This window comes from Diadema antillarum, unplaced genomic scaffold (genome assembly GCF_040938485.1).
Source record: "Diadema antillarum isolate AM-2024a unplaced genomic scaffold, OU_Dant_1.0 scf00000202, whole genome shotgun sequence".
In the NCBI taxonomy this organism is placed as follows: Eukaryota; Metazoa; Echinodermata; class Echinoidea; order Diadematoida; family Diadematidae; genus Diadema; species Diadema antillarum.
The window spans coordinates 1,377,074-1,404,185 of NW_027271091.1; the positions used below are offsets into that span (position 1 = coordinate 1,377,074).

A 27,112-nucleotide genomic window follows, 5' to 3' on the forward strand; every position below is an offset into this window, starting at 1 on the left:
CCATTTTCGGTCTCACGTGCATGTACAAAAAGTTATGTAACTTCAGAACCGTACCCCCGGGCGTCACAAATTTGGTGTCAAAATGTGCGGGAAACTCGAAAGAAAAAAGTCATAGAGCATCGCGGCGAGAGCATTGCGTGTTGCTGAGTAATCGCGGGAAATGTCGAGGGGGGGCCTTTTAGGCCCCCCCCCAGTCTTTTTAGGGTTAACTTAAAGAGTACTTTGTGAAGTTTGCTCTTCCATTCACAATTGTGGCCAAACTTCTCAAAGTTTCAGTTCTCGATATTAAACTTCTTGACTTTTTGGTCACTAGCGCGCATGCGCAACAAAGAAGAAAGTGCACACCAACTGACAACTAATGATTGTTATGTAAACAATTCACAAATGTTAATCCCAATGAATGCGTGCTTCAGAGGCACCACCCATAAACAGTTGGTGGACTAGTCATATAGCAAACTTTGTGCAGTTGCAATTGCGAGCGTTCAGATTGCACAAACTTCGAGAACACTTGAAAGGGTTCAGAAAGTGTCCCTAGTTTGAGTGGGAAGTTTGGTGCCTGCATCCTTCCCACATAACACTAAATAATGCGAACAGTTAAGGTCCATAACATACATGGTAAATACCATCAGAGGTAAGAAATAGCAAGAAAATGAAAGTTCATTGAACAATGACCTCTTACAACTTTATTTCTACCTTATCAAAAGGCAAAAGTTAAATTCAGGTACCACTCTTTTTTTTTTTTTTTTTTTAAGATCGTCCTTTCAGGAACGTCTGCCACTGACTGTGCATACAAACTGGTTGCCAACGGTAACAACGGAGCAAAATCCCAAATGATCTCACCTGGGTGACCTCCATGGTCCCAGGAAGCCATGTTGGATTCTCGGAGGAGCATCAGCAGCAGCTGGAGGGCCTTGTCTGATTTGAGGGAGGGCTGGTAGACGTGGCTCCCAGCCCGACTCAACACCTCTAGGAGTGGGTGGAGGAGGTCTGACGCTGGGAGGGAGCTGAAGGGCAGGATGAAAGGATGTAGCATCCAACTTAAAGCCCATAACATGGCTTTCAGATGGGCCCAAAATTAATCTTCCACCACTTGGAATTCACTTGAAATGCACTGAAAGCGACTTCTGCATACTTGTCTGGCTGATGTGATTTGCCAGGGTATCAAGGATTTGCAGTAATTTGAGATCAAAGGTGTTCAAATTTCAATCATAGCACACAACTTTTCTTCCTGAGGCGCCCTCCCCATTCAGTAGTATGTAGGTAAAAAAATTGCTTATCAATCATGCCCTTGCAATCATATTTCCCAACAAGCTGCATGCGATTCACTCTAGTGCAGAAGATCAGTGGATACTGCTGTGGCCCTGTCGATTATCGATAATCAATCATAAAAAAATTACGTAGCAACCACGATCTGAAATGATCTGAGATTGTAGTACTTCCAGCAAACCCTCTTGGGTAATATTTTGCAATTTAGTTGTTACCTAACCAAAATTGTGCTATTGCAAGGTATTTTCACATATATCTCACATAAAAGAGCAAAAATTGACAGTTCTGCAGGCATATGAGAATTATGTTTCAAGCTTAACCCATCATGACCTGGGAAATTTTGCTTCAGACATTTTCATTCTGTCAGCGTTTAATTGGAACCTCCAGACTTCATTGCATATCTGATATTGGGAGGAGTAACAAACAGGACTGGTCGAATTCGTTGATTAACACAATGTGCACAAAATCAGAACAAAATTTACAAAAATTGGGTGATTAGAAGGAGAAACAGGATCTGTAATGTTCTAGAATGTGTTGTAAAGTTAAGAACCAGTTGTGAATTTTATAATCACAACTTCTTCAACAACAACAAAAACAAAATCATCACATGTAGACAACAATGGCTGAATCGAACAACATGACTGCTTGTTCTTCCATATGATACATTATCAATGCAATCATGTACAAAATCACAACAAGACATAGTAATAATAAAGATGTCCTGAAGTCTCTTCAAGCCTTGCAGCACTTCACTTGCTTGACTGCACACCCACTGGTTTGCTTTTTTGCATACATGTTACAGACATAAAAAACGTAAACAGTTAAACTGTCTACTTACCTATTCCTGAGCACTACAGCACCAATGTGAGATTGTCACAATGTGAAACACTCTGGTGTGTCTAGATAACTTATAATTACAACCAAATTTAAGATGGAACTTCAAGAAAATGCCATGAGTATCAGCATTATTAGTGGTGTTATCATCACTATCTCCTTCATCACAATCATTTAACTTTCAAGTCATCATTATTACCTCTGTCACGGAGGTTATTTTTTGCTGGCACTGCCTTGTCTGTCTGCAGAATAACTTGGAAAGTTGTGAATGGATTAAGATGATATTTAGGAATTAAGGGAAAAGAAGGAACACATGATTAAATTTTGGTAGTGATCTGAATCACCGATCAGACCTTGGATTCTTTTTCTTTTTTTTGGTCAATCTTTAAAGGATGCTTTACAATTGGCAAAGTGGGCCAACAAATTCAACAAAACCCTCAAGGCACAGCAGGAAGCTGAGGCAGAGAGTTGAGACACTAGAAAGGATTCTTTATCCAGGGCGACACACTAACCCATTTTTTCTACTGACCGACCTGTCTGTCTGACCAGTAGGTAGGCCCTACCCAGTTTTTCCATTTTTTACTGGTCCATATTCCTGGAAAACAGTGATTTTTACTGGTCCTGGACCGTCAGACCAGTGCCAGTGTGCAGCGTTGCTTTATCATAGGGTAATAGAGTCAATTTTAATTTTCAGCGTATGTGCAAATGGGTGGTAATGAGCTGCTTGGCAGAGGTCTGTGCTCTCAGAGTGCTTTTCTAGTTATATTTTCCATCATCAATGATGATCTGGATCACAACTGCTTTCTTGTTCATCATCATCACAATCATCATCATCATCATCATCATCATCATCAACAACAACATCAACATCATCATCATCAACAACATCAACATCATTGTCGCCATGACTGTTGCACCTACTTCTTCTGGAGATCAGAATGTTGAGCGTCCCTCACAAGAAGAACAATCACAGCCACCCTCTGTGCCTTCTGAATATCTGGCAGGTCGCCTGCCTCTGAGAAATTGGCAGTAGGGTCGACGTGAAGGTGATCTTTGACCTCCTGGAGCGTTTGCTGCCACAGGGATGAAGCAGGCTCAGGACCTCCCTCTGAACTGAAGCTTTCATTCAGAGCATCGCAAATCTTGGGTGTGAAAGAGCAACACAGATGCAGGTAAATATGAAACAAGAGCAAAGAAAGAATACACTCAACCTGCATACATCAATTGATCCATGAAAACAAATGGACAAATAACACAAAAACACACATTAGAATATTGAGCTTTAAAGTATCCAACTATTTTCTGTGTCAAAAAAAAAAATACATATGAAAGCTTGAATTTTTAAGGTAAAGTTTTTAATCCAAGTGTCTACAGAAAAAATTCAAACAATACATGGGGGACAGATGGGACAGAAATTTCTGCAACGAGATTGGAACTTGAATCATTCAATGAAACAATAAATCATAGAGCTTTGGAAATTGATGGTAGATAGCAGACTTGACATATTCTCAAGGAAACAAACAAAACACAACAACAGTCACAGAAAGCCTCAATGTTGCTGTACTTGCCTCCTTCCAGAGTGGTGACCCTCTCTTCAGAACATCTGTTGCATTGCATGATGCGAGAAGACCGGACATCTCGCTGAGTGAGACATCGCTCCAGTCCAACAAACGCATGGCAGCCCTGAGGAAGAAGCACTGGATGGAGCTGCGATATCCTGTGGGACACGTCAGGAATCCTGTAGATAGCTTGTTTCTGCAGGGTGACAATGATCCATTAGAGTAAACAACACTGTTTGCGGCAGGCTTTGTACAGGGTGCCTATTTGCGGCAGAGGCCATTTCATTCATTGATGAAAAGGCCCAATCAGGTGTCTTCCCATATCACTTGTGAGTAACTCATTAGCTATTTTATTGATGAATGAAAGTGTCCCTGCCAGAAATACTCTAGTGCTATTTCTGAGACATTTATCCTGAACCTCCATAAGACAGTTTAGAAACTATTTTTTCCCCTTTGTTTGAGCGTGTCTGTGTGTGTGTGTACAAATTGTTAGTCTCTGAGCTTTGTCAAACTCAAAACTCTTTTCAACAGTGTTGTAAGTAAGTATTCGCACAACCTATGCCAGGACAGTGCACCACCTCCATCAGTGGAAGTTAACCCATTGAAGACGAGTCCCAAGAATACTTGAGCAGGTGTCTATGGGAAATGCGTGTTATAGTGAAATCAATCTATCTTCAACGGGTTAATAGCTGGTCCAGCTTGTGACTGTGGCTTTCCTGACCAAATTGTGCTGCATGTGGTGCAAGACTGCTCCCCTTCAGATGCTGTCCAAGTGGCCTTGAGGGAATTAAAGCCACAACAGACGACACCCTTTCCTGGCTTGGCAGCCTGGACTTACAACTCTAACTGTGCATATGTCATAGGATAAGAAGAAGAAGAAGAAGTCTAGTAAGTTTGTCTTTAATATTTTGTGGAGAAGATATACTCTAGAATTCAGTGGCAAAGAGTGTTGACCAGTTTAAATTGGCCCTATATTGATTGACAGATTACTTTAAATAAAAGGCTAGGGGGGCTACCAGTCTTTGAACTCATTTGTTATTGGCTAAAAGTGTACTGAAATATGATACATAGAGAGAAAAAAGATTCAGCTCCATCAACCAATCAAGAAAGCCCTCTCAAAGAGAGAAGTTCAGGGGACCCTTATGCTTGATTGTGGGCAGACTGCAGAATATTTTTTATCAATACAAATGGCCAAAGGCTTTTTGTGAAGAGAACCAGAATGAACGTATAATGTGGGGCTGTATGAGGAAATCGTGTGCAAGAGAGTGATAGAGAGAGATGGTACAGGCGAGAGCAATTCCACCTATTTCAGTCAAAACAGAGCTGTAAATTTGCATGGAAATTTGTGAGATGAAGGTTGTAATTGTAACACATTTTTGTTTACAAAATCAAAAGCTTTAATGCTGAGGGGGGGGGGGGGGGACTTCTACCTGTACAGCCCTTTTTTATATCAGAACAGGGACATAAGGTGAAATATGGTAACATGGAAATAAACCTGCAAAGATGCATAGCATAAGAGAACATCGTACATGCAATATTACGGCACCATTACTCATCCGATTACACACATGTAAATGCCAGTTTATATTTTATTTCGGAAGTCTCGAAAGAGACTACGATGCATAATGAGTAATAATAGGAGAGCCCGCACGCGCGTCCAGCAATACGTTCGCGTTCGTTCCAGCCGACAGGACGTTCTTCTGCTTAGCTCCGCGGTTGATTTCTTTTCGTAATATTCTTCGCCGGAATTTACCCTCTCGCGAGGTAAATTTGCTTCGCCGGTCATCGGAAACCATTTGAGAAGTGTTAGACGCATCTTTCGAGCCTAAACTAGACGGTGGTTCGACAAATATGAGCTCTAAAGAGCAGCACGATCCATCCTTCGCTTTACGTGCTACACGTGGACAGGAGGTCTGTGCCACGAAGTCAGAGTTACCACCACCAGCGCCTCCCTCCGGCGATGCCGGTATGGCGCACGTACAGAAGAATGTGAGCATCGGTAAGACTAAGGCTCCAGATTCAGGGAAGAAGCCGATGAAGAAAATCCCTAAAAAAAGCACCTCATACGGTATCTAAAGCCCCTTCCAAGGATCGGGCGTCTACCTCCGGGGACGTTAGTTCTCGTCTAGACAAACTTGAAAATCTCCTCGCCGAAGTGGTGAAACACCTTCCCCAATCGCATGATAAAACCACTAGCCGTGCTGCTGTGGTACATTCAGGCGCGTCTACATCTAGATCTACTGCGGAGGAATTTTCCCGCTTGCCTACTGACGTCCGCCATTTTGTTGGGGACGATTTTGATACGTCCGACGACACAGCTATGACAGAGCGTGATGGACCGTTCGATTTTGACAAAGGGGTGGAAGAGGTTCCCCCTGCTGCACAGCTACCCCCGTTGGCAGCCAAGTATGCTATCCCCATCGGAATAGGGGAGGCAGTTGACAAGGAAATCGCAAAATCGGTGAATTACTTCATTGGCAACAAACTGGAAGATAAAGCCATCGAGGAAACGGTTGGGAAATACCCCCCTCCGAGCAACTGCCCCCACCTCGATACACCTAAAGTGAACGCTCCCATTTGGGAACACTTGCAATCCATCACGCGTAACCGTGATCTGAAATTACAGAGAGTGCAGAAATGTCTGACTCGCGGTATTGGGGCTCTTCTTCGCTCTCTCGACGTGCGAGATATCTCCGAGTCTCAGCAAGACGCACTTGCTCTTTTGAGTAATGCGCACTTCGAACTGAATTGCGTGCGGAAAGATCTGATTAAACCTGACATCAACTCGGAATACGTGCATCTCTGTAAGCCCTCAACACCAGTCACGCAGCTCTTGTTTGGTGATGATCTCACAAGACAGATGAAAGATCTAAAAGAACAACACAAGGCCTCTGCTGGGGTCATGAGGACCCAGCAGAAACACATTTCTCGCCCGAGCGGCTCTTTCCATCCGTACAGACGACCCTTCTACAGCGGAGCTCGCCGGCAGGCTCGCGATGCGGGCTGGATGGGCGCACGTAGTGCTGCAGCCCCACGCTTCGTGCATGGAACGGCAAATCGTCCTTTTTTAGACCAGCGCTACCAGGGGAAGTCGCGACCTCCCCCACAGCAACGGCCGCAGAGCAGAGCTCATCCACAGGCCAGAAGCAAGGCTCCCTACAACAAGTAACCCAACAGCCCTCCTCTGAAGAGGTAGGAGACAATGATTCAACAGATTGCTCATTTGACATGTCAGTAACTGACCATGATGCATTTCTATCTTGTCCAGAAGAACAGTTTTCTAGATCTACTCCTCGATTTACTAGATCTATAGAATCTAGACCTACCACTTCATGTGTAAATGACCATCCAGTTGGAGGTCGACTGAGGCTTCATGCATGTAATTGGGAGAAGTTAATTTCAGATCCCACAATACTACAAGCTGTGAATGGCTATAAACTTGAATTCAAACCTGAATGTTTTCCACCTGAAAGGCTTAAACCTTTGGTTCAGTACAAAGTAAGGAATGAAGATTTGGCCAATATCCAAGCTGAAATTGATTCACTGGTAGCCAAGAATGTTATTGAACCTTGTTCACATGAAGCGGGAGAGTTCATCTCTAACATTTTTACCCGCCCCAAGAAGAATGGCAGCCTTCGGGTCATTCTTGACCTCTCAGAGTTGAACAAAAGCCTAGTCTACCAGCATTTTAAAATGGATTCCATCCATACAGCAATGCAATTCATTACACCAGATTGCTTTCTAGCCTCAGTCGACCTTCAGGATGCTTACTATTCAGTACCAGTTGATCTGCAGGATAGGAAATACCTGCGATTTGTGTGGCAGGGCCAACTTTGGCAATATCGTGCACTGCCAAACGGGCTTAGTACAGCACCGCGACTGTTCACAAAGCTTCTCAAACCAGTTTTTGCTCATCTGAGAAGAGCAGGCCATATGGTAGTGGGATACCTTGATGATACTATCATTATTGGGAAGAATGAGGCTTGCACTCAAAGAGCAGTCGATGCTACGACTGATCTCTTCGAAGATTTGGGGTTTCTTGTCCATCAGTCTAAATCAGTGTTAAAACCCACTAAAGAAATCACCTTTTTGGGATTTGTCCTTAACTCTGTGAACATGAAAGTTACTCTCCCTGAATCTAAGAAGGAAGATATCACTGCTGAGTGCATAGACCTGTTGAATGCCACAGAGTCCTCTATTCGAGAAGTGGCTAGAGTAATAGGGAAGCTTATTGCTACATTTCCCGCAGCCCAATATGGACCCCTCTACTACAAACTCTTGGAAAAAGAGAAGATTTTGGCATTGAAGGCCAATAAAGGTCACTTTGATAGGAAAATGAGCCTGTCTAATAGAGCCAAACAGGAACTTAAGTGGTGGATTGACCACATACAGTACACCTCTAATCCTATCGATAGACCTAGGCACACAATAGAATTGCGTACAGATGCAAGTGGGTCTGGTTGGGGAGCAACAGACATGTGCACAAACACAGGGGGACGATGGAATGAAGTGGAAAGAGAAAAGGCTGTTAACAATGAGATCAATTATCTAGAAACCCTTGCAGCAGGACTGGCATTGAAGTCCTTTTGTTCTAGCCTGAGAAATGTTCATGTTCTCATTAGACTGGATAATACTACTGCAGTCTCATATATCAACAATATGGGGGGCTTCAGATCACAGGACTGCAACAAATTGGCACATGACATTTGGGAATGGTGCATTGAAAGACAAATTTGGATCACAGCCGCCTACTTGCCAGGACGGCTCAATACCACAGCAGACTTCATGTCAAGGAAGTTTAACGATCGAACAGAGTGGATGCTTAACAAAGTTCAATTCACTGAAGTGGTAGAATATTTTGGCCTCCCTGAAATAGATCTTTTTGCTTCCAGACTTAATGCACAACTACCCAGGTATATCACTTGGCAGCCTGATCCGTCGGCAGAGAATGTAGATGCATTTACAGTGGATTGGGGTCCATTATGGTTCTATGCTTTCCCTCCTTTCTGCCTTATCCCTAAATGTCTGCAAAAGATAAGGGCAGATAAAGCCACAGGGTTGTTAGTAGTACCAAACTGGCCTACACAATCATGGTTCCCAGCACTTCAGGACATGCTGACTGAAAAACCACTTGTTCTACGTAGACATGCACAACTTCTTGTTCAACCTGTGTCTTTAATGCCCCACCCCTTACACAAACACTTGGATTTGCTCTGTTGCAGGCTTTCGGCCAACCCTTCAGGTCGCAGGGATTGAGTGCAGGGACCGTCAAAGTCATCGTAGCTTCTTGGAGGAAATCTACACGACAACAATATCATAGCTTCATCAGCAAATGGAAAGTTTTCTGCACTGCCAACAACATTAACTATCTCCAGACATCATCAGAATGGGCACTAGAATTTCTTTCAGACTTGTTCCACAAGGGAGCCAGCTACGGTACCATAAACTCTGCTAGAAGTGCACTGGCTTCTTTTCTGACTCTCACAGACAGTTCGCTTTCCATAAGCGCACATCCTCTAATAACTAGATTTGTGAAGGGAGTTTTTCACTTACGACCCCCCAGACCCCGCTACACGGAGGTGTGGGACGTTAGAACTGTCCTCAACTATCTGAGGAGGAAATCACCTGCAGGCGAATTGGGCTTGAAAGAGCTAACGTTGAAAGTGACAATGTTATTAGCGCTTCTCTCAGCACAACGGGTACAGTCATTGAATGCTTTGAGAATAGACAAGATGATGTTCAAAGACAATTCCGTCAAATTCTGCATTGATGACTTGTTAAAACATCACAGACCTGGTAATACAGGCCATGTCGTGAGTCTAAGAGCGTACCCTCCAGACAGACGAGTTTGCATTGTACGATATCTTCGAGAGTATCTGAGAAGGACTCAGATTATTAGGAAGGACCAAAAGTATCTGTTAATAAGTTTTCGTAAACCTTATCACAGGGTTTCTACCCAAACTTTGTCTCGTTGGATTAAGACAGTTATGGCAGAAGCTGGGATTGACACCAGCTTGTTCTCGGCACACTCCACAAGAGCAGCTGCAGCGTCTGCTGCCCAGAGGAAAGATCTGCCTGTACATGAGATTTTGGCACAGGCAGGCTGGAGTAATGAGAAGACATTTCAAACTTATTACGCGAAACCCCTCAGGGATGAGAATGGGGGTTTCAGCCAAGCAGTGTTATCGTAAAAGGTAAAGCCTTACCCCTCAGTGGTAAAAACGGTCATTGGTACAGTTCTATATGGCCAAAAAATGTGACTACGGGCTTTAAAGTCTCCTATTATTATTCATTATGCATCGTAGTCTCTTTCGAGACTTCCGAAATAAAATAGAAAATTTAAATGAGAACTTACCTGTTTGAAATTTAAATTGTATTTTATGAGGAAGGCGAAGGAAGAGACTACAGTCCCTCCTCTCCCACCCTTCTTCATAATTTCAGGTAGTTCTCAATAGCAGTAGGATGACTGTTTGATTGGTAGTCACATTTTTCGGAGCTACTAATATTGCTGGACACGCGTGCGGGCTCTCCTATTATTACTCATTATGCATCGTAGTCTCTTCCTTCGCCTTCCTCATAAAATACAATTTAAATTTCAAACAGGTAAGTTCTCATTTAAATTTTCTACTATAGGCATTAAACTGATGTACTACAGTATACCATGGCCAGCACCATGTTTTTAAAAAAGGGGGTGGGCAGTTTATATTTATGCCACTTCCAGGTTTCATCAGCTAACAAGTAAAAGAAAAAAGCCAAAAAAAAAGGCCTCAAGCGCAACTTTCAAATTTTCAGCAATTTTCAGTTCTGCAAGAGCAATAGCCCTTATTATATAACACAAATTACTCGCCCCTTTGTAAATAAAATATAATTTCATCTACTTGTGAGTTAACCTCTAATGGAGAAGTGTGTGATACCACTAATTCTTACCAGAATTTCCACCAGATATCATGGAAAACACATTTAATATTTCACCCATTCAGTGTAAAGGTTTCCAAACTTCCTAGCAATGTGTACATCATCCTTTCATGAGTATCCAGGAACAGTTGCCGAACTAAATTTCATGAACACAACTAGAAATGTCGCTATGGCGACTGGTATGCCTCCGCCTTAATGCATGGTTCTTCTGCACAATGTCTTCACAATGTCTGATGACGATTTCACATAAATGGCAAAATACTGAAATGACAGGTTTGTCACAAATGTGTAAAATGTTCACTTTCCTTGAGCTAGGATTGCCATATTGTTTAAGAGTGCAGGTACATGTATTTGGGGATTTGAGGATTTTTACTTGACTTTTGACCCTTTTATAAGTTTGTGCATTGAGTAATTTTCAAGGTATAAAGAAGAAGTGTAATTTCAGGATAGAATAGATTTTTTTTTTTCTTTTTGCATGTTAGCCAGACCTTTGACCCTTAACCTTTGAGCTTTTGACCTTTGATCTTCTGGCAGGAAATTTCCAAGAGAATCTCCATTAGGTTTGTAATACATGTATTTATTAAGTTTCAAGAAAAATCCTGCAAGCATTGCATATACGTATAGGAGGGAAACCTTTGGGCGGAGGCATAATGAAGACAACAAAAATCCATAATCATGACAATAACAGTGATGATAATGTAATAATTATTCTTACTTCAACATGAAGAGTGAAGTCTTTCCCCAGACAGGGCACTGTGGAATGTTGGCGAGGGCTTCGGCAATAAACAAGATCGTGACTGGACCCCAGGACTGCTCACAGATTAGTGTCAGCAGATCAACCAAGAAACCTAGACAGATGACAAAAATTGAAAAATAAAATTCAACTAGTATAAAGTAAACTGACACAGGTCTCACAGTCTTTATCCTTGACATCTCATATGTTACACATATTACATATTTGCCAAGTGAAATAATGATGACATTCAATAATATAAAAGAAAAAAAATCTACCTGCAATGATAATGTTCGTTTACTACTACTACTACTACTACTACTACTACTACTACTACTGCTACAACACGTTATAGTTATTATTATTATTATTATTATTATTATTATTATTATTATTATTATCATCATTATTACTACTACTACTACTGCTACAATACGTTATAGTTATTATTATTATTACTATTATTATTATTACTATTATTATCATCATTATTACTACTACTATTATTATTACTACTACTACTACTACTACTCCTACTACTTTACTACTACTACTACTACTACTACTACTTTACTACTACTCCTATTGTTATTATCATTACTATGATTATCAGTATTATAACAAGAATATCAGTGACAATAATAATAGTCTTCATTTAAATCATTATTTCTCTTTACTCAACAACCAAATATTGGCAATGTTACAAATGTCAGCTATGGCAATGCCCATTGAGACACTGTTATCGCAATGTGCATGAATAGTACAAAAGTGCATTGTCACCATGGCACTGATATATCTTGTCAACAACTCATAAAAGGCCAAAAATAAACAGTGCCTGAGAAGAGAAGACTTTCAACAGGCAATAAAATTTCAAAGTGCATTCAATACCATCTCCTGTACATTAAATGCCTTAATTGCAGAGTTTTTTCTCCAGAAGGCACAAAGTCCAGAGTACAGCTTAGAAAAAGAGAAAAAAAAGCAACTGAATATTTTTCACTTCCAGATTAGTCTGTGGGTATCTATATTTTGTGCCTTTGCGGTGTTTAGGTAATAAAATAATCAATTTATCTTTCATTTACTACAGATGACAAGGCCACCAAGCATTCAAGAAGTATGCCATTGTCTGCGAGGAGCCCTTTATACACAGCATGTATCCATGGCTTTCATTTGTAGTATGATAGGAGAGCAGGGAAAGCAGGGTAAGGGGGGTGGGGGTGGTGCTTGGTTATGGAGTGGTGCTCGGGAAACAAACAAATCCCGTCAGCAGTCATCCCCAACTCCCTTCCCTCTGGTCACATGACCAAAGACTGTGTACACACATCTCCACGCTCTCCAAGGGGTGGTGCAACGTGTTCAGCCTACTATCCGTCGAGCACATGGCATGACATGTGAGTGTATGGGGAGGGGGCTGAGCTAAACTGTGGTGAACTCGTATTTTTTCACATCAGCAGACAAACACCTTTTATTCAGCTCACTTATTCAGCAACTCTCAATTCTCATTTCCTCCTCCTGTTTTGTAATTTGACTTTATCTCGTCACAGCACTACCCTTGCTTTTGCTTGGAGGCATTTTTTTTTTCTTTTTCATCAAGAAGACATCATCAGTTTGTTCAGATGGTAAATCAGCATGAGAGAGAAGAATTCTTGGAAAGATGTGGTCGCCATAAAATGGAAACACCCTGGCATTTGAATACTTGTTCAATTTGTTATTCAGTCACGAATTCCACATGAGTGTGCTCCATCCTTGAAAAAAAGAATAATTATAAAATGATGTATTACTGTTTCTTTACAATCAATTATCACCACTGTTCTTTTTTTTAAACTTTCCTCCTCTTTCAAGAAACTTTGTGTTCTGAAGACTTTATTTTCAAACAGGTCTTATCAGAGGAATAGAAAAGAAATAAACAATAGAGTGAGATACATGTATCTTGAGAAGGTGTGGTCGCAATGAAATGGAAACACCCAGGCATTTGAATACTCATTCAATTTGTTATTCAGTCACAAATTCCAAATGCAAGTGCTCCACCCCTGAAAAAAAGAAATATCATATCTAAATAAAACATTGCTATTTTTCTAATCACCCTCACCATTGTACTTTTATCAACTTGCCTCCTCTTTCAACAACCCTTGCCTTCTGAAGGCTTTATTTTCAAACAAGTTTTATTATAGCAGAAATAGAAAAGAAATACTAGAACACAATAGAGTAAGATATCTTGGCACAAACTAAAAGACAAAAGAAGCAATTAGAAGTCATACCCTCAGTGAAGGAATACTGTTTCATAATCTGTAGCAGTCTGCTCCTTGTCTTGCATTCATTTCATATATGTATTCTACATCAGTTGCAACATGCATACAGTAAGCTCATATTGTTGATTCATCCATACTCAATTGTGTCACCAGGGAGGGTGAAGAGCTGGAGCTCCACGAGGCTATAATAATTCAAACAGAGTCTGTCAGTGTGCTATGGATGAATAAAAGATTTCCACAGGTGCAAGTGTGGTTTCTGATGTTCGATGTTTCAAGCCGCCATCTTTCTGAGCAATCAGAAGATTCATCTTGAACTCTCATATGATATCAGGTATATTTTGCTTGTTTATACATTATATGAAAGGAAATTTCTCCTTATGATGAAATATATAAAACAAAAGTCAATCCCATCCAGAAATATCTACAAAAGTGTTGTAGATCAGACCAAAATGTTGTGAAAGTGCTTGAATCTGTAACCTCCATTTAGGTCCATGTTATCACTTTTCTGCTTAATTCTGACAACTGGCACTTTATGGTATAATTTTCGGGTATAGTTGTTTAAAAATCAATATGTCTGATTAGTGCCCGGACATGCCTAGTCAAGTAGTGTAGATTCCTATATCGTCAATCTTTGCGCAATTCCTATTTTCACACCCCTGTGTCTTCACGGTTATGTATGCATTGCTCATCTCCCGTGAGTCTGGATGGGAAAGAGTAATTACAATCGGAAAGACATATCTTCCTTAGAGAGTGTCTGGTCATTATGTAATGAGACACGAGTCAATTATTTTCCTATTTATGAGGCAGATCCAGTTTGGAACATACTTCAAATATTTTGAGTGACGGCAATGACCATGGGTTCAAGTGGAATAAAGACAGTTGTGATTCCAATCCCTTGAACGTCCTTGGTGTCGCTAAAGACACTTATGGTTCCATCAATGAGGGTGTAAACATGTTTAAACAAAAATAGCCCTTTCTTGCACTCTTCTTTTGTCTGTTTCTGGCAATTATTTGCGTGGGTGTTTTTGTGGATTGTCCAGCCTTACATGATGACAGTAAGCCTCAAACTAGACTATCTAGGAAGGTGATTAGTACCCCCATGTGACAACTTCCGCACTGGTACAGTGGCAAAAATGATAAACAGTAAAATAAAATGCCATTACCCTTACCATGGCAACATACCATCCGTTACTCTTGAAAAACATGTATTGCGCAGCTTTACACCACAGTCAGTGTGTGTGTGATTTTTTTTTTTCTGAATTGTTTAAAAAACCAGAAAAGAAAGGCAATCTGCAAGGCGCACTGTTACTATGGCAATGCACTTTCTGCTACTCTTACAAATTTGTCTGGCATGACTTTCAAATCTACATACAACTTACCAGAGCAATAATGATAACAAGACTTTTTAGTCACCTTGTGAGATACATAAGCAGCAAGTACTCAGAGTTGAAAAAAAAATAATCAAACATAATCACAACGAGATATGAAACTCGTCACACTGAAGACGAGTTAGGTGATACGCTTGGGGTCATCAGATGTCGGTCATCCGTGATCGACAAAGAAAAGAATGTAATACAGAACCTTGAAGTTCTAATGAGATACTTAGTTGAACTTTTTTGGGCCTACATTATTCAGATCACATTTGTTTTTCTGTCACACAAACTAAGTGGAAATTCTGTGCGTGTGCGACTAAGTCGATTTACGGACTTTTTGAGTACTTACAGTGCATAAACTTAGACCCCGTTTACGGTGCGGGGCTGGGCCGAGCCGCGGCCGAGCTGCAATCAAGGACAACCTCAATTGCGAGGCCGAGCCCCGCAATTTAGTCCGTTTACACTGCCGGGCTCGGCCGCGCTTTTGATTCGAACCTTTCAATATTTTGTCGTAGTGGCGCTCTACCCTTTTAAACAAACGCAATTTGGTATTGTCTGGTTTTCAGATCCTTTGCCAACTGAATTCCGTGGCGACGAAGTCGCCGTTCGGGCAAAGGCCTTTGTCGAAGGAGAAAATCCTTTGCAGGACAAAACCACCTTAAACTATACTAGTTTTCGACGTTGAAGTAGTTAATATCCTGAATAGCGAAATAGTACAGGCGAGGGTTTGGAAGCCAGACTAAAATTGGCCGCGCATTTAGCCCAGTTTGCGCTTACACTGAGAAAAAGGCCGGGCGCGACCGCGGCTCGGCCGCGGCCGAGACCACCTCCAGAGCGTGGCCTAATGCGAGGCCAATTTTGGCCCCGCATTTGGCCTTTTGCGCGTTTACACCGAACGCGGCCGAGCCTCGCACTGTAAACGGGGTCCAAGTGATCCTCGGCACGTACAAATAAAACATGACAATTAAGTGTTTATAACCATCCTGGCTTTAACAGTGGCCTTTTAAAACATGACCTTTGACCATTATTTACATAACCAATATGACTCCCTCTAATCTTGCTATCACAATGATCAGTTCAGAGAGCTCTTACAACTATATACAAGCCTGTGAGATTTACCAGCAGTAAAACCAATGAAGCCTCCGATACAAAACAGGGGATATAGAGCAAGTGAGTCTGTTTACATGAGAATGTGATTTATCCTGGACGAAAGTGATACCTCAATTAAAGAGAAAAGGGCAAAACATCACCTTTAACCATGTAACTATAGGTCTCCTCCAACTAAGAGTACACTTTGAACGTAAGCTTATACGTGAATGATAATTTATGACGATCTCACGTGATCGACACACATTCAAAGGGGACAGTTAGAAGTGGAAGGAGTGCTTAATCGTGTCATTAATTCCTAATCAATGACACCACTACTTTAGGCATATCATAATTTCTCATCTAAAATCAATGGCCTATAGGACTCATGCACCATTACTTGTATCGTGCATAAACTTTGTTTTTTAAGCTTTGAGTGAAACGTGTCATAACATAATTCTGTAATTCCATCAGCAGTGATCGATATAATAAAGAAGAAAGATATATCACCGTATTGAACGCTTAGAACCTAACGGGGGGGGGGGGGTATTATAGCATGATACTCGGTTCTTTACTGCCCAGATGCCAACAACACCCATCACCCACGGCTACGCATAGAGAAACAGCCATGGCGAAAATAAAACTTTGCTTTCTCGTAGGCAGAATGACACAGAACCCCGTCAAACACACTTTTATTGGCAGGGATGGGCATGAAAAAGTGTATTACTAATACTAAACAGCGTATGCATTCCATTCATGTGGCGCGAGATACCTCTATAGCAACATAAAGCCTGTCTTCAACTCCGTTGGTCGAACAATGGCAACCTGAAATTTCAAAGAGATGAGCGAGACGCTATATACACCTGGCCCAGAGTTAATTTATTCAGTTCTCATTCCTACTTTAAGTTGGGTTATGCTATTGTAATCATTCCCATCTGCAGTATAACAAAACCAAAGTGAGGGAAAAGGGGAGAGAAAAACGAGAGGTGGCAAAAGGAAAACTGCATGCACAACTGCAATCCATGTCATTGCGTGTGACAGGTGAAGCAAATGTATTAGTTGTTATAGCAGTGGTTTATGAGCATAAACTGGCAAATAGACAGACAATGTCAAATATAAAAACCATCAATTTAATGTCAGAGAAGATGGTAAACAAGATGCATTGAAACTGTAACTAAATCGCTGCTCTTCTACTCGATCACGGAACGTCTAACTCTATATTCAACAAAAAACAAATGTTAGGGGAAAGAAACAAATTTAGATATAACATTCTTAAATTAAAAACAAGAAAAAAAAATGTCCACGTCAGGATTAAAAAAAAAAACGCCGCACGAACATGCATTATATTCTAGATGGGAATACGGTCTTGATGCAAAGGTCCAATGATTGTCTCATTACTTTAAAAGCAATCTATGGTTCCCTTACCATCACCAGTACCACACCACAATGACGTCTCTAAAATCAATGGTAGCACATTTATCATTGCATCATGCATTAACTCCCTTTGCCTAAACTACCAGTGGAACGTGTCATATTATATTGCGTATTTCGATCAGTAGTGATTGACTTTAAAGAAGAAAGATGATGCAAAAAATTGAACGCTTACCACATTGCTTATAGGGCTATTCCAGTTTGGTACTGATCTGTTCTATTCTCCCAGATGCCAGCAACATAATATCACCTATGGCTAACTAGTGAAACAGCCATGACGAAAATAAACGACAGAGAACCCCGTCATAATCACTACACTTGGAAAGGTGTTGCCCGAAATTCCTCATTATGAAGCAATATCAAGTCACTTCCTTCCCTGCCTGTCTTTAACTCCGTTATTTGGTCAAACAATAACCTGGAATTCCAAAGAGATAAGCGAGACGCCATGCACCTGGACTAGAGTTAATTAATTCAGTTCCCATTCATGTTAGTTATGTAAACGAACACGTTCCTAAATATCCTGCTACAGTATAACAAGAACAAATGAAGAGAAAAGGAAAGAGAAAACGAATCGTGGCAAGCGGGACACTGTAACAAGGGGCAATTTACAACATTAAGTGTGACAAAATTATTGAAGCAAACCCAATCTCCAAACTCCAATACAAAGCAAGGGAAATAGAGCAGCCGTGTTCACGGGTTACGTACACTTGATAAAATAATACGATAAATGACATCGGAGTAAAGCTGAACTGCCGAAAAAAAAAGAGAGAAAAAAAAAGAAGAAAGAACGGATAAAAGTCCTGCGGGGGTCGAACCTCTCGCCTTCCGGTATGGCGTTATGAAGAACCAGCGCGCTAACAGATTATGCCACATTGCTGTCCTGAAGATCGAGTGCAAAACTTAAATGTAAATACTATTGTGACAGTGTCGACTTGTGATGGCGCTATTCAATTTCTCACAAGTGGCAGCGTGGATTCGATCAATATACAGTTGCAAAGAAAAATTGGGAATCGTTCCGTACAGATTGCATTCTCATTTTCAGTTTTAAATTGCAAAATTGTCAACCTGATGAGGAGATTTGAAAACATAAAATGCATGATTACTAAAGCTTATTGTCTAAACTACAACATATTTATGTTTCAGAGGAAATGGAGCAAAATCAGATGAGGTAAAGGTGCTTAAACGTTGTCAAGTCAATGCATGGTTTAAAAAAAAAATCACCTCCCATAGACATAACACGTAAACTTGTCTGATTTTGAGTCTTTACCTTTAATCACAATTTCTAGTGTGATGACGTCATCATATTTCAAAACCATCACATGGACTTGAAAGGCAAATGTTCAAACTGCAACATATCTGAATTTGGGATAATATTGAGCTTAAACAACAGAGATACGAGCAAATGAATGTCAGAAACAGTACCTCAAAAAAATCAATTCCACTTTTTTCATCTAAAATGACGATATGATGACGTCATCGCGTTTTCCTGGCAATATTGATACCAGGAATGTTATTTACAATTCATATACTTTTGTAATATGCAATAGAAATATAGGGTCAACGGACGATTTAAAGAGCCATGGCGAAATAAACAAAGACATGTTTTTTCACTATATTTGCAGAAAGACGCGCACGTGGAATTTCAACTTTGACGCCAGTGCATTCCTTTGTTATAGGTCGAAATCGATCGGAAATCAATGGATATTGTTACTCAAAGTATCAGGAATCCAAATCAGTCAAAAAAATTGCATTTTCATGTTGCTTACGGGCTCTGCGCGCGGAATTGCGCGGACGGACGCGCACGCGAGAAAATGTTTGAAACGCTTAAAATTGTCTGAAACTTCGAGATTTCCCATTGGGAAGTCGTTTTGAGCCTTTTAAAATTTTGACGCGCGCTTACGCGCGCGTAATGATGACCTGTGTAACTAGCGTTAAAAAGTAAGATAGAGCGTGACCTGAACTTCATGTCCACCGAAAATGATACAGAAATGACATCTAGTTATGAAGTTATGATCGATCATGTGACAAGGTCCGAAAATCACAAAATGGCGCCTAGATGACGTCATAGATATGTTACTGTCATGAAAACCTTATTGTGGCTAGATTTTGTCATGAGACATGTTGACTGAAAATGTCATGTTATTTCGTTATGTCATTCTTGAGATATTGACGACACAAAATTGTCCAGAAAGAAAGAAGAATAAAAAAAAATAAAGAGAGATTTTGACAATCACAATAGGTGATACGCTGATAGCGTATCACCTAATAACAACAAGAACAAATAGCAAACAAGGAAAAGTAGAAATTACGCGGTGCGTAATATATGTCCCCGCCAGAAGTAGCATTTTGTAGCAAAATGTGCAATATAGGTAAAAAATCAAGGTCAAAGGTCAAAGAAGTCAAAGGTCAAAATTCTGTGTAAAAGTTTTGAAGCCCTCACCTAGTGCCATCACATAAAGCAAACGGAATCGAAATCGGGTTAGAAATGGCGAAGGAGTAGCATTTTATAGCCAATGTACAATACAGGTCAAAAATCAAGGTCAAAGGTCAAAGAAGGCAAAGGTCAAAATTCTGTGTAAAGTTTTGAAGCCCTCACCTAGTGCCATCACATAAAGCAAACGGGATCGAAATCGGGTTAGAAATGGCGAAGGAGTAGCATTTTGTAGCCAATGTACAATACAGGTCAAAAATCAAGGTCAAAGGTCAAAGAAGGCAAAGGTCAAAATTCTGTGTAGAAGTTTTGAAGCCCTCACCTAGTGCCATCACATAAAGCAAACGGAATCGAAATCGGGTTAGAAATGGCGAAGGAGTAGCATTTTGTAGCAAAATGTACAATATAGGTCAAAAATCAAGGTCAAAGGTCAAAGAAGACAAACATCAAAATTCTGTGTAGAAGTTTTGAAGCCCTCACCTAGTGCCATCACATAAAGCAAACGGAATCGAAATCGCGTTAGAAATGGCGAAGGAGTAGCATTTTGTAGCAAAATGTACAATATAGGTCAAAAATCAAGGTCAAAGGTCAAAGAAGGCAAAGGTCAACATTCTGTGTAGAAGTTTTGAAGCCCTCACCTAGTGCCATCACATAAAGCAAACGGAATCGAAATCGGGTTAGAAATGGCGAAGGAGTAGCATTTTGTAGCAAAATGTACAATACAGGTCAAAAATCAAGGTCAAAGGTCAAAGAAGTCAAAGGTCAAAATTCTGTGTAGAAGTTTTGAAGCCCTCACCTAGTGCCATCATATAAAGCAAACGGAATCGAAATCGGGTTAGAAATGGCGAAGGAGTAGCATTTTGTAGCAAAATGTACAATAGAGGTCAAAGGTCAAGGTCAAAGGTCACGACTGAAATTCTGTGTAGAAGTTTCAAAGCTCCCATGTAGTGCTACCATATAAAGCAAACAGAATCAAAATTGGCTCATAAATGACAGAGAAGTAGCAAATTGAAGATTTTGATCACACACGGACGCACACACGGACGGACGGACACACGGACGGACGGACACACACACGTACGGAGCCCGTTTCATAGTCCCCTGCTCGAACTCGTTCGGCGGGGACAAAAAATGACCTATTACTGAGTGATGTAATAAACACAAAACTGAATACTTGAGACCAATGGCACAGAAGCATATTAAACAGCACAAAGTTTATGATACACGATTACTGCAAGACACATGTCAACATACAGTTTTCTTTTTCAAATTATGGAAGTTGGGTCCGTTTCGTTATAAGTGGCATAACTACAAGTTCCAATAACTGCTGATGAAAGAATATCAACAGAATCCGGGAAACAAACACTTGGTTGTGAAGAGTGTCTGAGTCGTTGCCATGGCAACAGCAGTTATTGCCAATTAAAAACACTGCAATAATTTTCTCACGAAGCTGGCCTCTTGGGCCTTGCTTTGGCTCACCTGCATGGGTCTCCAATGGCAGCTGGGAGACGCAGGCCGACATGAACTTGGTCAGGGCCAAGCCAATGGGAGGATGTTCTCCTTGGGTGTCCTCCGGAGCCTTGGTGTAGAGGTACTCCTCGTGTAGGGCATTCAGCAGGGGGCCCAGAATGAACTACCAGGAGGGGAGGAACAAGAACCACAAACTAGTGTCAAGATGGTGTTTACAGCAAGCCGCAGCCATGTCCTGATTAATCAAAAATTTGTTTTTTTACTGCAGTTTGCAACGTGTACTTTTATAAACTCAAGTGATAGTCACTTTGATATACTTATTGAGACAGGAAGAGTAATATATCAACAACAAAAATGTAAAAATTGTCCCATTGAGGACAGGTTGATTTTGCTGCACACACATTTCCCATAGACACTTGCCCAAGAATATTCGGGACTCATCTTCAATGGGTTAATGATTAGAGAAAAAGAGAGAATTGAGACATTACCAAACATTCAAGGCACACTGAAAAAGCTAACAGACATAATATGAGTAACACCACAGGACATGGAGTTAGACATCTGTGAACACCGAGTTCTTCTACATCAACATACACCTCAACACTGTAACACCAACAATGACACTATTAACACCCTACTCCTACACACACTCCCTTGACACCACCAGATATCAATGCAGCCTTTGCTTCAGTCAACTTACCATCCTTCATCCTCCCACAAAAAAAACCTCAAGAGTAAGGAGACTCTCTCAAAGTCCTCATCTGACATTCTTACAAATCTACCCTCTGCATCTTACACTTCACTGTCGACATTAAAAAAAGTCAACCTTTAAAAAATGCCATTAGTCGTGTACTTTTCCTCATTTTTATTAGAAGTCATTCACTCAGGGATAAACAATGCTCAATCGGCATTAGAGGTAAAACATAGTTCTCAGGAGGGCTCATAATTAATCTTCCATGATTTGGAATTTACTTGCAATACATCGAAAGGTTCTACCATGAAACCTGCCTAGCTAACACGGTTTGCCAGGATAATGAGCTGTTCTGGAATATTTTTGACATCAAAAGTGTACAACAGTTTCATTCAGTGTACAAGACTTGTATTCCTGAAGCACTCTCCCCCTTCAGTAGCGGGTAGGTAGAACGTTCACATGATGATCAATTGGGGCCATACAATTGTATTTTCCAACAAGCTGCATGCAATTCACTCTCGCACAGAAAATTGATGGATACTGCTATGGTTTGATAAGTTATTGATTATGAAACACTAAGCACCAACCACGATCAGATATGCTCTGACATTGCATTATTGCACACCTTTTTCACTAATATTTCACATTTTCGTCATTACCCAATTCAAATTGTGTTATTACAGTATTATTTCACCCATTACTTATGCATGTCTGACCATTTCAGAGCAAATATTTATAGTTTCTGCAGGTATATGGAAAATATTTTTTTCTTTCCCTCTAAACATGCGACCATACAGCATCAAAAACTGTACCAAAGTTAGTCAGACTACAGATGAGGTATCAGTTTTACCTTGAGCCCATCTTGACGAAGCAGGGAACTCTGTACAAGGTCCAGGCCCAGGAAGTTGGCAACACCAAGCCTTGTCACTGTTTTGCTCTGATGGACAAAGCAGCGCTGGTAGAGAATGCACAACCAGCTGGAGTGCAATGTACACCCACCATTGTGTTCTGAGTAAAGAAGATATAAAAATACATATACAATCAGCATTTCCACAGTAAAAGGGTACTTTCCAGGGTTGTGTGGACTGACAAAAATGTGAGTTTAGTCAGTTCAAGTAGGATACGTTCACTACTAAGTCTAGAAATGGTATAAAACACAATGTTCAATAGAATTTTAGGGCTGTTATTACCTTTTCTAGTCAATATTAGGCCATTCGGTCGCAAAACAACAAATTTTCAATGAACACTTATTATTTGACCTTTTTATTGTTTATTAGAGCATAGACTTCAGTCCACCATTACAGACGTTCACCCAAAAATTGTCATTTTAATGTAAAGTCCAATAGATTGCTAGATTGCTATTGAAGTAATTTGGGGGCAAAGTTATATCTCATAAAAGTGTTCTGAAAGATCATATTGTATTTGTAATGAACAGTGGAAACGGAAAATAACCCAACATCCCTGAAATGTACCGGTTTACTTTGGGAATACCCATATACATTTAGTTTTGGTTTGATAATTCAGAAACTGGCAACATGAACACAGCATGGAATACTGTAAAGCAAGAAATGTTCATGGCATAAAATTTTCACAAATTGGAGCCCATGACCTTTTTCATGGCATGAAATTTTTGCAAATTGCCATCGGCATCAAATGCACTGTAGTGTAGACAAGAACTTCCCTGTGCATTTTAATTTTGCCACTATTGGCTCTCATGGCATTCGCAAAATTAAAATGCACAAGAAAAGAACTGGCTTTACAGCAACACTTTAACCTATGGTACAGCCAACCCTTGTAAATTGTGACATGAGAAAAAAATATGCAGATTGACCAGTCTTACAATAGAAGTATTTGATGGCCACATAAAGAAATCCCATCATCAGCGTCTTAACTTTGTGAAGACCAACAAATTTCAATATATATACTACTTGTATATATATAATTACTTTGAGTGAATCAGAAATACCGGTATTGCAAAGGGGATGATGAATTTGCAGACACAATACCTTTGATGTTTGAGACATACGTGGCTCTGGCTATGTTGGCAATCCGTGGTAGTACCGGCGTCACAACATGGATCTACGAAAATTACGGCAACAATCATAGGGTATGTTTGTCTTATATTGCCACAATCTTTGATGGCCTGGCTAAGGGCCTGTAAAATAATAGGATGCACCAGCCATTGTATATAGAGGCTCACTTAATTCATTCAACATACTGACATTGATACCCATTTGAAGAAGTTTTAATGAGTGCGCACACACAATCATGTACCACAGAATGCATTGTAATGACAGGAATTTCAATTGAAGATTTACAGATTTTATAATCCATATCAGCATACATGAAATATGAATAGAGTGCTGATTATTTTGTACACAATAAGATCACTTTGCAAGTGTCAAGTACATGTATAGCATAAAAAAATAGATGAGTCACTCGACGGTATGAACACTTCCGTTTTTTTTCTTTGGCCATATAATGAGATGTTTATCATGAAGAAGTGCATCTCCCATCACATCTTCATCAACAACAGGTAACATAACTTTTCTCCTTCATTTAAATAAATGTGAGAATTCATATTCAGTTTGTTTTCAGAGGCAAGTTACATAAAACATGAGATAACTGCAATATGACACAATACATCTTATCAAACATATGTATGCAACAATCAAAATATGATTTAGGTAAAAAATAACTGTGCATAATTTCCAAGTTGAGTGAAGTTCCATACCTGCACTTCATCGAGTGTTTCATATATCAGAAAAAACTCCAGCCAGAGTCTCAGGAGCTCGTCTTTGGAGGAAGGATTCCAGCTAAAGAGGGGTTGGTGGGAGGGTTCAGACTCACACTCCATGGGAATGAGGGCTTTCCAAGTCGCTGCCACATCAACAGTTCGCTTCAAGAGGTACGCAGCACGCTTGCGAGTTAGGGGATTGGAGTGGACCAGCCCAACTTGGACCAGTTCCCAAAACGTCGCGTCCCTCAGGAGTCTTGCGTCTGACATGTGCATGTTCTTGTCAGCATCCGAATCATTGCTTTTGCCATGTTTTCCACTCTTGGCGCATGGCAGGAATTCATCGGACAGGGCGCACAGGAGGAGGAAAACGTTTTCATTCATTTCCTCAGAGTAATCTCTGGCTCGCGAATGCATCTTCAAAACTTGCTTCCACGTTAAGTCTCGCATTTCCTCTTTGGTTCTTTTCCCTGCTCTCGTGCTGAGGGACGAGTTTGCGAGCTGGGCCAGCTGCACACACATAGATGGTTCAGCTACATCCAGCATGTCCAGCATTAGGTCTGAAAGGTCCCTCCACGAATCTGCGTCCTTGTCGCACATTCGACCTTTGTCCCCCTCAAACTGCTCTGCAACCCTGCTGAGGACAGTCAGGGTCGATGATATGCTCATATCACAAATGTTATGCCCAGTATCCTCTTCCTCGTGGTTTGAGTGACTCCCACCATGATGCTCTCCCCTGAAATGAAAGGATCCCAATATGTCATTGCACAGGGCACGCGTAACACGTACAACTGCTAGTGACCACTGTGTTATAACATTGCACAAGTGTGAAAATCAGTCACTACCCCACTATCAACAGAGACATACAAATGTTCAATAGCCAAATTATATTATGAATTTAGCATTAAGCTTTTGTAAAATTCATACACTAATTATGTGTAATACTTTAGCATGAAACATGTGCCAACATCTTGTCCACAAAAGCCAATAAAATTTTTTACTTTTATGTTACTTTAAAAAAAATCAACAAGATTGGTCCCATGCTTAATATCATTAGCACAAAAATGTCCATTCTAATAGTATTAATCTACATGCTTTATGTCAAAGTTACTTGTTGAAGACTTGAAAGCATATCTCTGTCCTCCAAGAATGTTCCCTACACTTCAAGAATTTCCCCCAAATATCTATGAATATTTGACTTGCAAGGACATACATGTATCGAATGAAACAGAGAAGAAAATTACATACCTATAGTGCAAGAGACTCTCTCTGCACTTTGTCATCACAACGTCACCTACTTCCGGCTGATGTAGTCTAAATGGAGAAGCCACACACATAGCTAAAAACTCACAAACTGCTTGGAAAACATGCCCTTCACCAGCACCCTTATTGCCACGGCCACTGTCCCTCACCCAGGCTCGAGTCACTGGAAAACACAAGAGCTTGACAAAGTCTAGAACCTCCCCTGTCTCGACGAGCTCTGGATTCCTTTGGAACATGTGAGAGCAGAAGCCAATCAGCTCAGCTGCATCCTGGTGAGACCCAGACTGGACAATCTGGGTAGCCTTGGCAACAGCACCCCTGACGATCACCCCAAGTTGGGCATCGGGGGGCATCCCCAACAGATCAAAGAAATTGGCTGCCATACTGCTGCAGGCCTAGTTTATTGAAGTGAGAGAAGAGATGCTTATTGTCAAATATCTAATTGTACCAGACATATCTGCTGAAATAAAAAAGGGTTTAGCACGCATACAAACAATAAATCATGTTCATATGACACAAACTGCTTCGTTCCATTACTTAAAGAATTGTGACATAGTTCCCATACTTTCCATTTCATACAGACAACTGAATGATGGCTCTTGATTGGTTGTCACTCAGATGTAAAAACTGATTTATTAAAAGACAATCTGGGTGCTTGCTAATTACACATCAGCACTTATCTACCATCCAATTTTCTTAATTTAACAGTGTACATGTACATTTCTTATCCTCAGTCATCTCCTTCACTGGAAATTGCCAATTTGATCAATGAGGTTTCACAGTTTTGTTGCCTGCACCCGAGTCAAATATTTGCCTGCATTTAAAAACTGCAAGATTAAAAATCGATCTTGTTTTCGAAGTTGTCGTAACAAATGATATGACTATGACTATGAGCAGACCCTAGGCCATAAATTACTGTTTGCCAAAGTATTAAGGACAAATAAGGGTTTCAGACTGAATTAAAGCTAAACCACTGAATTACATGATTCAAAACCTCATAGATACGACCATAAACGTAAATACTGAGACCAACATGAACTATAGAGATGGAGGTGACGAAGCTAGCTGACAACGCTT

General features: G+C 40.5%; 1 protein-coding gene across 1 annotated transcript in view; it reads right to left on the bottom strand.

Annotated features, from left to right (window-relative positions):
• LOC139723910 (probable methyltransferase TARBP1) overlaps window positions 1–26,271 on the bottom strand; it is a 45,504-nt gene extending 19,233 nt beyond the window's left edge. The window contains exons 1-9 of the mRNA XM_071635114.1: window positions 26,021–26,271; window positions 24,770–25,508; window positions 24,040–24,114; window positions 22,886–23,038; window positions 21,354–21,507; window positions 11,290–11,422; window positions 3,669–3,855; window positions 3,022–3,242; window positions 850–1,004 (exon numbers count right to left, since the gene is read on the bottom strand). Coding sequence (XP_071491215.1) covers window positions 850–1,004; window positions 3,022–3,242; window positions 3,669–3,855; window positions 11,290–11,422; window positions 21,354–21,507; window positions 22,886–23,038; window positions 24,040–24,114; window positions 24,770–25,508; window positions 26,021–26,271 — 2,068 coding nt within the window. The remainder of the gene's footprint in view (window positions 1–849; window positions 1,005–3,021; window positions 3,243–3,668; window positions 3,856–11,289; window positions 11,423–21,353; window positions 21,508–22,885; window positions 23,039–24,039; window positions 24,115–24,769; window positions 25,509–26,020) is intronic.
• Between the last annotated feature and the right edge of the window lie 841 nt (window positions 26,272–27,112).